The sequence below is a fragment of the Canis lupus genome, chromosome 11, assembly GCF_048164855.1.
Source record: "Canis lupus baileyi chromosome 11, mCanLup2.hap1, whole genome shotgun sequence".
In the NCBI taxonomy this organism is placed as follows: domain Eukaryota; kingdom Metazoa; phylum Chordata; class Mammalia; order Carnivora; family Canidae; genus Canis; species Canis lupus.
This window is the reverse complement of record NC_132848.1, coordinates 3,814,164-3,829,348: the sequence shown is the minus strand read 5'-3', so window position 1 is coordinate 3,829,348 and position 15,185 is coordinate 3,814,164. Positions and strand designations below refer to the sequence as shown.

Below are 15,185 nucleotides of genomic sequence, written 5' to 3'. Positions count from 1 at the left end.
AGAACGGGGCAGCTGGGTGGCTCAGTCGTTAAGCATCCAACTCTTGATTTCAGCTCAGGTCATGATCCGTGGGTCCTGGGATAGAGCTCTGTGTCTGGCTCCACACCCTGTGGGGAATCTACTTGAGGATTCTCTCTCTCCCTCTGCCCCTCCCTCTTCTTGTGCTTTCTCTTTCTCAAATAAATAAATACATACATCTTTAAATAATACAAATAAATTTAAAAAAAAAAACAATGGTGCAATGGGCAAAATGAGTGAAGGAGGCCAAAAGGTACAAACATCTAGTTATAAATAAGTCAGGGGGATGTACAACATGGTGATTTTAGTTAATGATACCATATAGCCTATTTGGAAGTTGCCAAGAGAGTAGGTCCTACAGGTTCTCATGACAAGAAAAAAAACTGTAACTAGACTTATTGTGATCATTTTGCAATATATATATATAACACTGAAACATTGTGTATTGTATACCTGAAACTAATATAATGTTATATGTCAATTATACAATAGACAAAAAGAAAAAAAGGAAGGAAAATGAAGCTATTTATATATGTATTTGGAAAGAGCTCAAGGAGAAATGTTTTATGAACATTGAAAAAAAAATCTCTGAGTCAGGGCACCTGGCTGGCTCAGTCAGTAGAGCATGAGATCTTGATCCTGGGGTCATGAATTCAAACCCCATATTGGGGGGGTAGTTTTCTTAAGAAAAAAAAAAAAAAGACCCTTAGGGCACCTCAGCAGCTCAGTTGGTTGAGCACCCAACTCCTGATTTTGGCTCAGGTCATGATCTCAGGTCAGGTCACGATCACAGGGTCAGGTCACGAGATCGAGCCTCATGTCAGCTCCGTGCTGGTCTTGGAGTTAAGATTATCCCTCTACCTCTCTCTGCTCCCCTCCACGCACATGCTCTCTCTCTATAAAACGAATATAAGCAAAAAAAAAAAAAAAATATATATATATATATATATATAGGCATTTCTATATTTGAGCTATGAGAATGTACTATCTAATCAAAAAAATTAAATATTGAATTTTTTAAGTGTGATAAAAATTCAAGGGTTTGAAAGAGAAGATAATAAACATAGAGGAGGAGAAGAAAGAAAATAATAAAGATAGCAGAGAATATAAGCAAAGTCAAAAAGCAGCTCATGGACTAACAGACAAATCTTCTGCAAGATAGAACAACAAAAAGAAAAGGCAAAGTTTATGTTAGGAATTAAGAGACGCCTGGGTGGCTCAGCAGTTGAGCGTCTGCCTTCACACCCAGGTCGTGATCCTGGAGACCCAGGATCGAGTCCCACGTCGGGCTCCCTGCACGGAACCTGCTTCTTCCTCTGTCTGTGTCCCTGCCTCTCTCTCTCTGTGTCTCTCATGAATACATAAATAAAATTTCAAAAATAAAAAGGAATTAAAAAGGGCACAAATCTATAAAAGATGATTATTAAAAATAAACATAAAACAATTTTATACTAAAACACTTGAAAATTTAGACAACTAAATAATGGCCTATGAAACTGTAACTTGTTAATGCTTCATGCATTAATATGAAAGACTCTTATTATCATCTAATAAATTAAATCAGTAGTAAAAACCATCCCCACAATACACAATATATAGTATTGTGGTGTATTGGGATGAGGTGGTTTTACAGAGTTCTCCCAAACCTTTAATGAATAATCTCTATCTTAGCAAACTCTTCCAGAGAACAAGGAAAGAGAGAAACTTCTCAAGACATTTATGAAGCTAATACAATTTGATACCAAGACAAGACTAAACAATACAAGAAAATTGTTGACCAATTCACTTATGAAAACAGCTGTAGGGCAGCCCAGGTGGCTCAGCGGTTTAGCGCTGCCTTCAGCCCAGGGCGTGATCCTGGAGATCCCGGGATTGAATCCCATGTCAGGCTCCCTGCATGGAGCCTGCTTCTCCCTCTGCCTGTGTCTGTGCCTCTCTCTCTGTGTGTCTCTCATGAATAAATAAAAATCTTTAAAAAAAGAAAAGAGCTGTAAAAATCAATTAAAATATTAGGAAACAATATGCCAATGCATTTTTTTTTTAAGATTGTATTTATTCATTAGAGACACAGAGAGATTGGCAGAGACACAGGCAGAGGGAGAAGCAGTTCATGCAGGGAGCCCGATGTGGGACTTGATCCCAGGGCCCCGGGGTCACGCCCTGAGCCAAAGGCAGATGCTCAACCACTGAGCCACCCAGGTGTTCCAAATATGTTAATGTATTAAGAATATTTCAAGAGGGGGATCCCTGGGTGGCGCAGCGGTTTGGCGCCTGCCTTTGGCCCAGGGTGTGATCCTGGAGACCCGGGATCGAATCCCACGTTGGGCTCCCAGTGCATGGAGCCTGCTTCTCCCTCTGCCTGTGTCTCTGCCTCTCTCTCTCTCTCTCTCTGTGACTATCATAAATAATAAATAAAATTAAAAAAAAAAAAAAGAATATTTCAAGAGGCACCTGGCTGGCCTAGTTGATAGAGCACATAACTCTTGATCTCAGAGTTGTCAGTTCAAGCCCCACGTTGGGTAGAGAGATTACATACTTAAAGAAAATAAAATCTTTAAAAAAATACCTTATGACCATGAATTATTCCAGAAATGCAAGGGTAAAAAAGACCTTAGACAATGAATTAGTTTGAATTCACCATATTAAAAAATAAAGATGAAAAGTTATATGATCATCTTGATAGATATAGACAAAACATGTGTTAAAATTCCACACCTACCCATGATGAAAGTATTCCACAAACTAGGAAACTAGGAATAAAATGGAACTTCACTCACATGATAAGGGGTGTCTACAAAAAGCCTATAGGAAAATATCATGTTTTTTTTTTTTTTTTTTTAATTTTTATTTATTTATGATAGTCACAGAGAGAGAGAGAGGCAGAGACACAGGCAGAGGGAGAAGCAGGCTCCATGCACCGGGAGCCCGACGTGGGATTCGATCCCGAGTCTCCAGGATCGCGCCCTGGACCAAAGGCAGGCGCCAAACCACTGCGCCACCCAGGGATCCCCGGAAAATATCATGTTAATAGTGTAACTTCAGGAGCACTTTTTTTTTTTTAAGATTTTTTTTTTTAATTTATTCATAGAGACAGAGAGAGAGAGGGGCAGAGACACAGGCAGAGGGAGAAGCTCCATATAGGAAGCCTGACGTGGGACTCAATCCCGAGTCTCCAGGATCACACCCCAGGCTGCAGGTGGTGCTAAACCGCTGCACCACCGGGTCTACCCTTCAGGCGCATTTCCTTTAAAGTTAGAACAAGCCGGGATCCCTGGGTGGCTCAGCGGTTTAGCGCCTGCCTTTGACCCAGGGTGTGATCCTGGAGTCCCAGGATCAAGTCCTGCAGTGGGCTCCCTGCATGGAGCCTGCTTCTCCCTCTGCCTGTGTCTCTGCCTCTCTCTCTCTGTGTCTCTCATGAATAAATAAATAAAATCTTTAAAGAAAAATAAATAAAGTCAGAACTAGCCAGAGAGGCCCACCATAACCACTTCTACTGCACTACAGGTATAAGAAAAATAAAATATATAAAGGATTAGAAAGGAAGAAGCCAAAGTTTCCCTATTTGCAGACAACATAATTATCCACATAGAAAGTCTATGAGAACCTGCAAACTATTGGAAATGGAAGTTCAGTAAAGTTGTGAATATAAGATTAATATATAAAATTAATAATGTGACTATTACCCCAGCAACAATCAATCAGAAACTAATTTTTAAAAGATGCCATTTACGGGGCACCTGGGTAGCTTAGTCAGTTGAGCATCCAACTCTTGATTTCAGCTCAGGTCATGATCTCAGGGTCCTGGGATCAAGCCCTGCATCAGGCTTCACTCTCTCTCCTTCTCTCGCTTCCCCTGATCCCCTCAAATAAATAAATAAATCTTTAAAAAAATAAAAAAATGAAAGATGCTATTTACAATGGCATCGAAAACTATAAGGTACCTGTACGGTTGAAACATTTGCCTATACACATAAGACAAATAAAAGCTACAAGGTATCTAGAACTAACCTCACATGAGATATACAAAAGCTTTTGTAGAGAAAATTAAAATCTTTTTTTTTTTGAGAAAATTAAAATCTTACTAATATACAAGGCAATAAGTAAATAGAAGTATACATTATGTTCATTGTGAATGAAGAATCAGTATCATAAAATATCAATTCTCTCCAAATTAATATAAAATTCAATGTAATTGCTCAACATCACTCGGCATCAGGGAAATACAAATCAAAACCCCAATGAGATACCACCTCACACCAGCTCAGAATGGCTAAAATTAACAAGTCAGGAAACAATGGATGTTGGCGAGTACGCAGAACCATCTTACAATGTTGGTGGGAATGCAAGCTGGTTCAGCTACTCTGGAAAACAGTATGGAGGTTCCTTGAAAAGTTGAAAATAGAGCTACACTATGACTCAGCAATTGCACTATCAGGTGTTTACCCCAAAGAAACAAAATGTAGAGATCTGAAGGGGCACCTGCACCCCAATGTTTATAGCAGCAATATCCACAATAGGCAAACTATGGAAAGAGCCCAGATGTCCGTTGATAGATGAATGGATAAAGAAGATGTGGTGTGTGTGTGTGTGTGTGTGTGTGTATAGAGAGAGAATAGAATATGACTCAAGCCATTACAAAAAAAAAATGAAATCTTGCCATTTACAATGATGTGGATGGAACCAAAAGATATTATGCTAAGTGAAATAAATCAATAGGAGAAAGACAATTACCATATGATCTCATTCATATGGGAATTTAAGAAACAAAACAGAGGATCATAGAGAAAAGGAGGGAAAAATAAAAGAAGATGAAATCAGAAACGGAGACAAACTATGAGAGACTCTTAGTCATAGGAAACAAACTGAGGGTTGCTGGAGGAGAGGGGGGAGGGGGATGGGGTAACAGGGTGATGGGCTTTAAGGATGGCAAGTGATGTGCTGAGTACTGGGCATTATATGAGACTGATGAATCACTGACCTCTCCCTGTGAAACCAATAATACATCATATGTTAACTAATTGAATTTAAATTAATTAATTTTTAAAAAAGAAAAGAGAGCTAGATAGTTGTCTGATTAAAAAAAAATTTCAAGCGGATTCAAAACAGATACTTGTACATCAATGTTCCGTGCAGCTTTATTCACAATAGCCAAAAGGTGGAAACACCAGAGTATTCATCCATCAACAGATGAATAAATAAGATATGGAATATACGTACAATGGAATATTACTAAGTGTTCCACAAGAGGAATATGCCATAAAAAGAAATAAAGTTCTGATACATACTACAACATGGATGGATCTTGAAAACATTATGCTAAGTGAAATAAGCCAGACACACACTAAAGGACAAATATTGTGTGATGTACTTATGTGCAGTACCCAGAACAAGCAAATTTATACAGATAGAAAGCAGGACAGAGCCTGGAGGAAGGGGGAGAAATGGGTAATTATTACCTCCTGGGTATAGAGTTTGTCTGGGATGATGAAATTGTTCTGGAAATAGATAGTGGTAATAGTTATACAACACTGTTAATGCAATTAATGCCACTGAATTGTACACTTAAAAATTGTTAAAATGGTAACTTTTTATTTTTTTAATTTTTTTGAAGATAGGGTTTTTTTTTTTTAATTTTTATTTATTTATGATAGTTGCACAGAGAGAGAGAGAGAGAGAGAGAGGCAGAGACATAGGCAGAGGGAGAAGCAGGCTCCATGCACCGGGAGCCCGACGTGGGATTCGATCCTGGGTCTCCAGGATCGCGCCCTGGGCCAAAGGCAGGCGCCAAACAGCTGCGCCACCCAGGGATCCCTATTTTTTTTTAATTTTTATTTTATATTATTTATTTATCTATTCAGAAGAGACAGAGAAAGAGGCAGAGATACAGGAAGATGGAGAAGCAAGCTCTACGCAGCGAGGCCAATGTGGGACTCGATCCCTGGACTGGGGGATCATGCCCTGAGCCAAAGGCAGACGTTCAACCGCTGAGCCACCCAGGGTTCCCAAAATGGTAACTTCTTTTAAAAGATTTTTATTTATTTGAGAGAAAGAGTGCACGAAAGAGCACGAGCAGGGGGTAGAGGGAGAAGCAGGCTCCCCACTGAGCCAGGAGCGTGACATGGGGCTCCATCCAGGACCCTGGGATCATGACCTGGGCTGAAGGCAGATGCTTAACCAGCTGAGCCACCCAGGTGCCCCTAAAATAGTAATTTTTGTGTCTATTTTACCATAACCAAAAATTAATATATTAATAAAAATAAACAAAGAATACATACACATTAAAGACTGAAAAATGCATCACATTCACCAATAAGATATGCCTTCCCTGTAACTCTGTTGTTGTCCCTCTTGGCTTTTCCCTCAGGCAAACTCCTGCATACTCACAACAAGCCCTCCACTGCATCACTGTGCAGAGTTCAAACCCAACTGCTCCTCAGTAGAGGATAGTAAGTAAACAATGACACACAACGCAGCCATTAGAATCACTGAACTAGATCTCTGCTTTATGCTTCAGGATGGCAAACCCTGATTAGTGGAAAAGCAAGTTGATACTGTTAATGTATAATTTTAAAATACAAAACAATATATAGTGCCTATGATATGTGTACAACCGCTAAAAATACAAAGCAAGGGACACCTGGGTGGCTCAGCGGTTGAGCATCTGCCTTCTGCTCCGGACGTGATCCCAGAGTTTCGGGATCGAGTCCCACATCAGGCTCCCTGCATGGAGCCTGCTTCTCCTCCCTCTGACTATGTCTCTGCCTCTCTCTGTGTCTCTCGTGAATAAATAAATAAAATCTTAAAAAAAAAAAAAAGTACAAAGCAAGGGCAGACATGGTTGTGGTTGTTTCTGGAGAGGAGGGGGAGGGAAGAAATGAGAGGGTGGGTTTTAACTCTATCATTAGCATCCTATTCCTTTCTGATGCAAATATTGCAAAATGTTAACATCCGTGTCCCCTGGCAGTAGATTTTCAGGCCATTATTTTCTGTAAGTTTGAAAAGTTTCATAATTAGAGATTAGAAAGGGGAAATCTTAGATCTCTGTGAAATCTTACTTAATCTAAGAATTGAGATTAGGGATCCAGATTCGTTCAATTCAAGAAGGCTAGTTTCCCAAACCCCACGGGAGCTGCACTTTTACCAAACACGACACACACCGCTCCCACCCAGGAGGCATTGAGAAGATGGAACTTCACTGTTTGCCCTGGAGGGGGAAGTTTGCTCAATCACGAAGGCAATGAACATGGGTGGTCTACCAGGATATGAGAACTGAGAAATGAAAAACAGCCTGACAGGAATGCCCTCAACTGTCTGCCACTGAAACCTCCAGACCCCCCAGCAAATACCACACCCTTTCACTCCCGTGACAACCCTAGATGCTCTCAGGGTAACGGCGCTCCTGCAATGCCCTACCCCGGCCTGCCCACGTTCCCTTCCCCTTCTTTCTCCTCTAATTCTCCTTCTCCTTTCTGCCAGGTCCACCCAGCAGCATTTACACATGTTCCCATCTTAAAACACTAAACAACAACAACGAAGCCCCAGTCTCCCCAACCTCATAACCCCTCTAGTGCTCGCCTTTTCCCTCCCCTTCATATCCAGACTTCTTCAAAGGCTTCCACTTCTTTACTACCCCTACTAACACCGCTGGAACAAAGATCGCCAGTGACCTCTGCTCACAGGTCTGAGTCCCAGAGACTGGGCGTAGAGGACTTAGAACTTTCCATCTGGTTCCCACGCCTACTGTGTGAATTCTTATTTCCTTGTGCATTTATTTGCTTTGCTTTTGCTTTTATTAAAATAATAATTCCTATGATCATCTACGAGCAGTTTTTAATTTTCCTCTTCCCGAAAGGTTCAGATCCACCTGTGGCCATGGACAGTCCCTCTTTGAGATATGTCACTGTCGTCTCCGTTCTGGCCCCTTCTTCTCGGCAAAGCCCTCTTCTGCCCATGCTTTTAATGATGGCTTCCTCAATGTTCTGTTCCACTTTTTTCACTAGGTACTGTTTCCTTGGGAGGATTTTATCCAGCCCATGATTCCAATTATAGCCAATATGCTGATGACTCCCAGCCCTCCAGGTTTAATTCCGATCCCTTTCCTGAGCTCCAAACCCACAGATCCAACAGCCTCCTCAGACATCTCTACGTGGATGCCTGCAGCCACCCAAATCATCATACTCAAAACCAGAATCATCATTTTCCTCCACCAGACATATTCCTCTCTCTACTCCATACCTTGGCCTACTCAAGCTACAGATACTATAGATGGAACCACCATCTATGCAGTTGCTCAAGCCAGAAACCCATGAATCTTATTCTATTGACTCTGGCCCCTAAAGTTCCCCCAAAATTCACATTTCTTCATCCCTAGGCCACATTCTTCTCTCACCTGGACTGTGCAAACATCTAACTGGCCTCCCAATCATTTGCTACACTCCAGCCAGAGTGAGCCTTCAGAACCAAAATTGGATATGTCATCATTCCACTTAAAATATTTCATTTGGTTTCCTCCCTTATTTCTCAGATCATCCAAACTCCTCAACATGGCTCGAGAGTTTCATGACATGTAAACTATCCCCTAACATTTGCCCAGCCTCACGCCCCACACTCCCTTCCCACAATTCTCTCCAGTCACCGTGAAGAGCTATCAATTGCCCCTTGTCTCCAGGCCTTTGGCACTTACCATACCTTTCACCTGGTATGTCTCTTCCCTCTCTCACTCCTCTACACCTGCTGGACCAACTCCTCAGCCTTCAACTGTTAGTTCAAAGGTCACGTTCTCCAGGCAGCCCCCCCTTTACTTAGACTCGGCCGGTTCCTTTATTGTGTGGCCCCCTATGACACGTACTTCACAGGTTAGATTTTATCCCACTTGTTGTGGTTGTTTATTTAATATCCATCTCCTGAGAGCAGGACTAGGTGTTTCAGTCACCATTTTATCCCCAGTTTCTATACAGTCCTTGGCCTAGGACATATATTCAACAGATAGGAGGAAAATGCAGTCTTTGCCCTCAGTTCTGGCCTACTGAAGCTATGGATAGTAATCAAGAAATAGGGGTGCCTGGGTGGCTCAGCTGTTTAAGCATCTGACTCCTGACCTCAACTTAAGTCTTGATCTCAGGGCTCGAGTTCAAGCCCTGCACTGGGCTTCATGTTGGGTATGGAGTCCACTTTTAAAAAATAATAATTAGAATATAATAAAGACGGATGCCTGGGAGGCTCAGTGGTTGAGCGTCTGCCTTCGGCTCAGGTCATGATCCTGGGGTCCTGGGATCGAGTCCCACATCAGGCTCCCTGCAGGGAGCCTGCTTCTCCCTCTGCTTATGTCTCTGCCTCTCTCTGTGTGTCTCATGAATAAATAAATAAATCTCAAGAAAAAAAGAATATAATAAAGCAAGTGCTATAATAGATTATATATGTTAAAAGATAATAAATGCCTGTGGGTTGCTATGGTCTGAATGTTTGTGTCCCCCTAAACATCTATGCCCAATGTGATAGTATTAGGAAGTGGGGCCTTTGGGAGGTGCTGAGGTGATAAGGGTGGAACCTTCACGAATGGGATTAATGCTCTTATAAAAGAGGCTCCACAGGCTCCCTAGCCCCTTCTACCATGAGAGAATAAATAACAAGTCTATGACCTGGAAGAGGGCCCTCACCCGAACATGCTAGCACCCTGATCTCCGACTTACAGAGCTGGAAGGAAAAAAATTTCTGTTTATAGGATTCTCAGTCTGTGGTATTTTGTTCTAGCAGCCCAAACAGACTAGGCCATGGATATATGTGGACATGGATATGTGTATATGAAATGCTGAAGAAACCTAACTAACCTTCTGGGTAAGCCAAAAGTTCACATGAAATAAATAACATCTGAATTGGGGGATCCCTGGGTGGCTCAGTGGTTTAGCGCCTGCCTTCGGCTTAGGGCGTGACCCCTGAGTCCCGGGATCAAGACCTGCATCGGGCTCCCTGCATGGAGCCTGCTTCTCCCTCTGCCTGTGTCTCTGCCTCTCTCTGTATGTCTCTCATTAATAAATAAATAAAATCTTAAAAAAAAAAAGAAACAAAAACCCATCTGAATTGGTTTATCATTCATTCAACAAATAATTTCTGGGCACCTTCTTGGTGCCAGGCACTATTCCAAGCACCAAAGATACAGCACAAAGTAAGACAGACAAAAAATAAAAGGAAAAAAAAAAAAAAAGTCCCTGCCTTCCTGGAACTTATTTTAGTCGGGGTAGACCAAGAAAAATATTAAACTCAACAAATAAGATAATTTCAGGAAATGATACATGCTTTGAAGAATATAAAACACTGCAGGTGTTTACCAGGATGGGGGCAGAAGGGTGTGTGTGTTGTGTATGCCTGCATTAGGGCTCCCTGTGAAGATGTCACAGGGATATATAACTTGAATGAGGGGTTGGAGCCAAGCACTCAAAAACCTGGGGGAAGACAGCTTTACACAGAAGGAACAAGGAGACTCACTGATTCAAAGAGCAGAAAGAAGGCCAGTGGGGAAGAAACACAATGAGTATTTATATCTCCAGAATTACAGAGCCAACTACCAACTGGACATCACCACTGGGTGTCTATAGTCGTTCTGACCTTCCCATGTCTAACATCAACCTTGTTTCCCCCTATTCCTTTCCATTTTAGCAAATGGCAGTTGCTCAAGCTAAAAAACCCTGGAGTCATACCCGACTCCACTCCATATCCAATCCATCAACAAATCTAATTGGAACCACCTTCAAAATACATCCAGAATCTGAGGGCTTCCCACCACTCCCCTGCCACCCTCACCTTGCTGAAGTATTTGGATCTTAGCCTTTGTGCCAAAGCAGAATCACTGAAGGTTTTCCAGGAGTGGACAGAGAAGTAATACTTGCTATACTGATATGATGGGAGTCAGCTCACACTAGTTCACAACAGCCAACTGGTAAATTTTCAGGAATGTTGCAAGATGGTTGACAACACATTGATAGCATGAATCTGGCCATGGTAGGAATATTTATACCACAGATATCAACAAATGTTACAAATCAAGGCTCCCCCTCCACTGCTCTATACTGGTGATTAGTGTTCAACATCTACCAGCACACAATTGCATGTGCAAGTCTGTATTACAGAAAGAGAATTCTTGTGTGATCAGGTGTGTAATTCTGGTCTCTATAGGTGTTTATGTTTGTGAATACACATTAAAAGCACCTGAAGAACCTTTCCCACCATAAATCTGCCTGCCTGAATTCAGTTAAGGGCCACTAGATCAGGAACACCTGTTAAGAGGCAGATGGCTGGGATCCCTGGGTGGCACAGCGGTTTGGCACCCGCCTTTGGCCCAGGGCGCGATCCTGGAGACTCGGGATCGAATCCCACGTCGGGTTCCCGGTGCATGGAGCCTGCTTCTCCCTCTGCCTATGTCTCTGCCTCTCTCTCTCTCTCTCTGTGTGACTATCATAATTAAATAAAAAATAAAAAAAAAAAGAGGCTGATGGCAGTAATGCAGGTGAGAGATGAAGGCACCAACCATAGGAAAGAAGAGAGTGGTCAGAGAAATCTAGAGGTAAAATGAATTGGCTTTGTCATTAACTGATTTACTAAATTCCTTTCTTTCACACCATTCCTCAGTTTGTAGTCACAGACTCATTTCTGATTTTTTTAAAAATTTTTTTTAAATTTTTATTTATTTATGATAGTCACACACAGAGAGAGAGAGAGGCAGAGACACAGGCAGAGGGAGAAGCAGGCTCCATGCACTGGAAGCCCGACGTGGGATTTGATCCCAGGTCTCCAGGATCGTGCCCTGGGCCAAAGGCAGGCGCCAAACCACTGCACCACCCAGGGTTCCCTCATTTCTGATTTTTTTTGTTAACATGTCTTCCTATCTAGGGAAGGGTCTGCATGTTTGTCCATCACTGTATCCCCAGAGCAGAGGCCCATGCCGACACCAGTACAACCTCACTGACGTTAAACGAAGAAAGGAAGAATCAGGAATGATGCTCAGCTTTCTAGCTTGGGTGATAAAGAGATGAAACATGGAAGAAAGAATAGGCATGGCTAGGAGTTCTGAGGAGAGGATTTGGGAAATGCAGATGTGAAGTGCCTCGGACTATCCGGGCAGTGGCGTCCAACTACCAATTGGAAAAAGGAGTCTTAAAATTAGAGTTTGGAGTCTGCAAGAGACCTCCTAGAGTGTAACCTGCAACCCCGCCCTCTTCCCTTAGAATCTAAATTATCACTGAGGGAGTGTCCATTTCCCTCTCTTGAGACTCACCCGAACCTCGGCCTCCCGTGGCCTCCCATTGAGGTCGCACTTGGATCCATTGCCATAGGTCTGGCTGTGGTAGCGTTTCAGGCGATGTTGCTTGGAGGCCTGGGGAGGACATTAAGGAGGAGGGCAGGGGTGGAAGGAAAGAAAGCAAAGAGGAAGAATGGCACTTTGTCCTAATGGCCACCAAGCCCCAAGCAACATGTCAGCTAATTCTGACCCACCCCTTCTTGTCAGGGCGCTTAGTCTACAGCCAGGACCCTGTTCTCTCCCAATCCCAAACTCTTGCCACCTTGGCTGTCTCATCGTCCCAGTCGAAGGCCGATTGGTAGTAGCCGAGATAGAGGACTTCACCTTTGATCTCTGAATCTGTAAGAGAAACCACAGTGAAGCACCGTTACTCCCTTCTAAGAGGACAAAGAGGGAAGGGGACTGGGGAGGCAGGTCACCTTCCATGACGTGTTGCTGAGGGCTTAGGGAAAATGTAGGCGTGAGTCACCTTCCATGTGGTACTGCTGGATGTGGCGTCCATAACAGAATTCATACGTCCACCAGTCCTTGGTCTGACAATAAAAAAAATGAACAATCAAGGGGATAGAGTGCAGGACGTCTCTGCCTGGAACCTGAATCTCTCCTGGCTCCAAGACACATAGCCTCTCAACTACTTCTCATCCCCTCTGCCTCCACACTCAATTCTCCAGAATCTCAGTGAGGAGGAAGGGCTGCTTTCCTTCTGTGACTGGAAGAAATACCTCCAGGGTATGTTTTCTACCTGTGGTCTTTTCACTCCTTCCTTTGAAAAGACTTTTTAAAAATCCTTCTTTGCCTTCCACAAAGGTAAGACATCATGGCATCCGCGAAGCACTCGGACCAGGAAAATATAGAGTATTCAAACATTAATTGAACTTCTACAACATTCAGTGGGCTGTTCTAGCCAGTGGGGATACAGCTGTGAACAAGATAAATGCTCTGACCTCCTCATGTACCCACATTCCAGGCCAAAAATAAATAAGCTGGCGATTCAGTCGGTAAGATGACTTCGGATCATGAAAACTGCCATGATGAAAGTAAAATAGGACACTGGGCCGAGAGTGACAGAGGCAGGGGTGACTTTACGGGGAGGGCTTCTCTCCTGCCCACAGTGACCCCCTTCAGGCACCTCAATCTTGGCTTAGCCATGACTCGGAGCTCTTCTATCCTAGCCCTCCTCTTCATTCAGCAAAGTGTCATCAGTGGTTGCCGGTCCTTTGCTTCTTTCCTGCCTGTACAATGTCTACTCCTCCAATCGCCTTAACTCCCACAGGTCCTCTCGACCCTCTTCGCTCAGGGGCACTCTGGTTCCCACACGGATAGCTAGCTCCCGGGCCGCATTCCGTTCTCCCCAACCCCTCTCACCTTCAGCAGGCAAGGAGCATCCTTCATTGGGCTCAACAACTCGGGGATGCCAGGCCCTCGGTAGGCAGGTGCCTCCTCCTCCCTTTCGCGCTGGAAGTGAATAGCTCCGGCCGGCAGGCGACACTCGTAGCGCTGCTTGTACTTGGAGGAGACGATCACCACGTCGGAAGCCTGGCTCTGGGAAAGAAGGAGGTCGGGGGGCAGGGAGGCAGAGAGAGGCGGGGTCAGCGACAACCAGGGGACCCCCGTCCGGACCCGGGAAGAGCCCAGCCACGTCAGAACGCGCCCCAGGTCCTGCGGCGGTGCGGGGCCGAGCGCTCCCGCTTCTCCGCGGCGCAGTCTGGGTGCAGATCAGGAGCCGAGGCGGACAGCGGGAGCCCCCACCGCTCCCAGGCCCGGCCCCGGGGCGAGCGGTCTCAGGCAACGACCCTCCGCCGTCATCGTGACCCCCACTACCCCGCCCGGCTGCTCTTGGCGCCCGCGGCGGACTGCACGGCGGCCCTTCTCGCTCTCCCTCTCCCCTTTCCCTTGCTCCACGCCTCCTCACCTGGCCTCCCATGACAGGCAGCGGCAGGATCTCGATCCCATAGCGCATCTCGCTCAGCTCCTCTAGGTTCAGGCTGCCGACGCCGCCCGTCAGACTTGCGGGTAACAGGAGCCCCAGAAGCAGCAGCCGCAACAGACCGGACAGCAGCGACTCCGCCGCCATCTTTCGTTCACCTTCCTACCCGGCGCCGCTCCTTCCGCCCTAAACCTGGCAGCGGCCTCACCCCGCCCATGGCCGCCGGGAGTTTTCATTGGCTGCGCGGCCTGTCCCTCCCGCCAGGCCCGTTCCCATTTGCTAGCGTGGCCTCGGAGCCCACGGGGAGGTGGACCCCGACGGTGAGCAAGGCCACTCGCTGCTCGTGATTGGCCAGGAGCCCAACCAATTATCGACGGCGGCAGACCGCCTCCCACCCTCCCCCGTTGCCAGGGAGGCGCGGTCTAACGCGCTGGCCCCCTGGAGTCCTCTTTCTGTTTTCGCCTAGCTGTCACGCGCAGGTCTTTATCTCTCCCGCTCCTCTCTTTTTTTTAGTCGTTTCTTGCATGGTAGCCTGCCCGCGCCAGGTGGAGGATTGAGGCCGATGGGTGAGTGCATGCAATTCCCATGAAAGTTACTGAATACTTGTTGCAAAAACAATTATTATGTAAAAGCATTCTCCTTTCATGTATACATACAACTTTAGGGCAATCTAGAAATCTGTGTCAAAACCTTTCTACACGATGATCCCATAGTTGTCCTCCAATGAAATGATCCTAAAGAAATAACGGAGGCTTCCAGCTAAAGCCTAGGGGTGGGGCTGGGGGGGGCAAATGCCCGCACTATCCTCCAGGCCCCGAAAGGGAAAGGAGACAACAGCAGCAATATTTTAGAAGCTAGAAAACAAATGAAGGAATGGTAACTCCTAAACAAAGATCAACAAGAGCATGGTTATACTTTTGGAAAAACTCCTCTGGGGAATATGACCAG

General features: G+C 44.8%; 1 protein-coding gene and 1 long non-coding RNA gene across 9 annotated transcripts in view; one reads left to right on the top strand and one right to left on the bottom strand.

Annotated features, from left to right (window-relative positions):
* The window catches only part of OS9 (OS9 endoplasmic reticulum lectin), a 30,774-nt gene extending 16,350 nt beyond the window's left edge, over positions 1 to 14,424 (bottom strand). For all 6 annotated transcript variants that reach the window (XM_072842982.1, XM_072842986.1, XM_072842984.1 and 3 more), the window contains exons 1-5: positions 14,223 to 14,424; positions 13,676 to 13,852; positions 12,780 to 12,843; positions 12,573 to 12,649; positions 12,287 to 12,385 (exon numbers count right to left, since the gene is read on the bottom strand). In XM_072842982.1, the coding sequence (XP_072699083.1) occupies positions 12,287 to 12,385; positions 12,573 to 12,649; positions 12,780 to 12,843; positions 13,676 to 13,852; positions 14,223 to 14,384 (579 nt within the window). In that variant the 5' untranslated portion in view covers positions 14,385 to 14,424. The remainder of the gene's footprint in view (positions 1 to 12,286; positions 12,386 to 12,572; positions 12,650 to 12,779; positions 12,844 to 13,675; positions 13,853 to 14,222) is intronic.
* A 213-nt stretch (positions 14,425 to 14,637) lies between these two features.
* Positions 14,638 to 15,185, top strand: part of LOC140642402 (uncharacterized) — a 46,693-nt gene continuing 46,145 nt past the window's right edge. For all 3 annotated transcript variants that reach the window (XR_012038840.1, XR_012038838.1, XR_012038839.1), the window contains exon 1: positions 14,638 to 14,803. This is a non-coding gene — a long non-coding RNA (uncharacterized lncRNA). The remainder of the gene's footprint in view (positions 14,804 to 15,185) is intronic.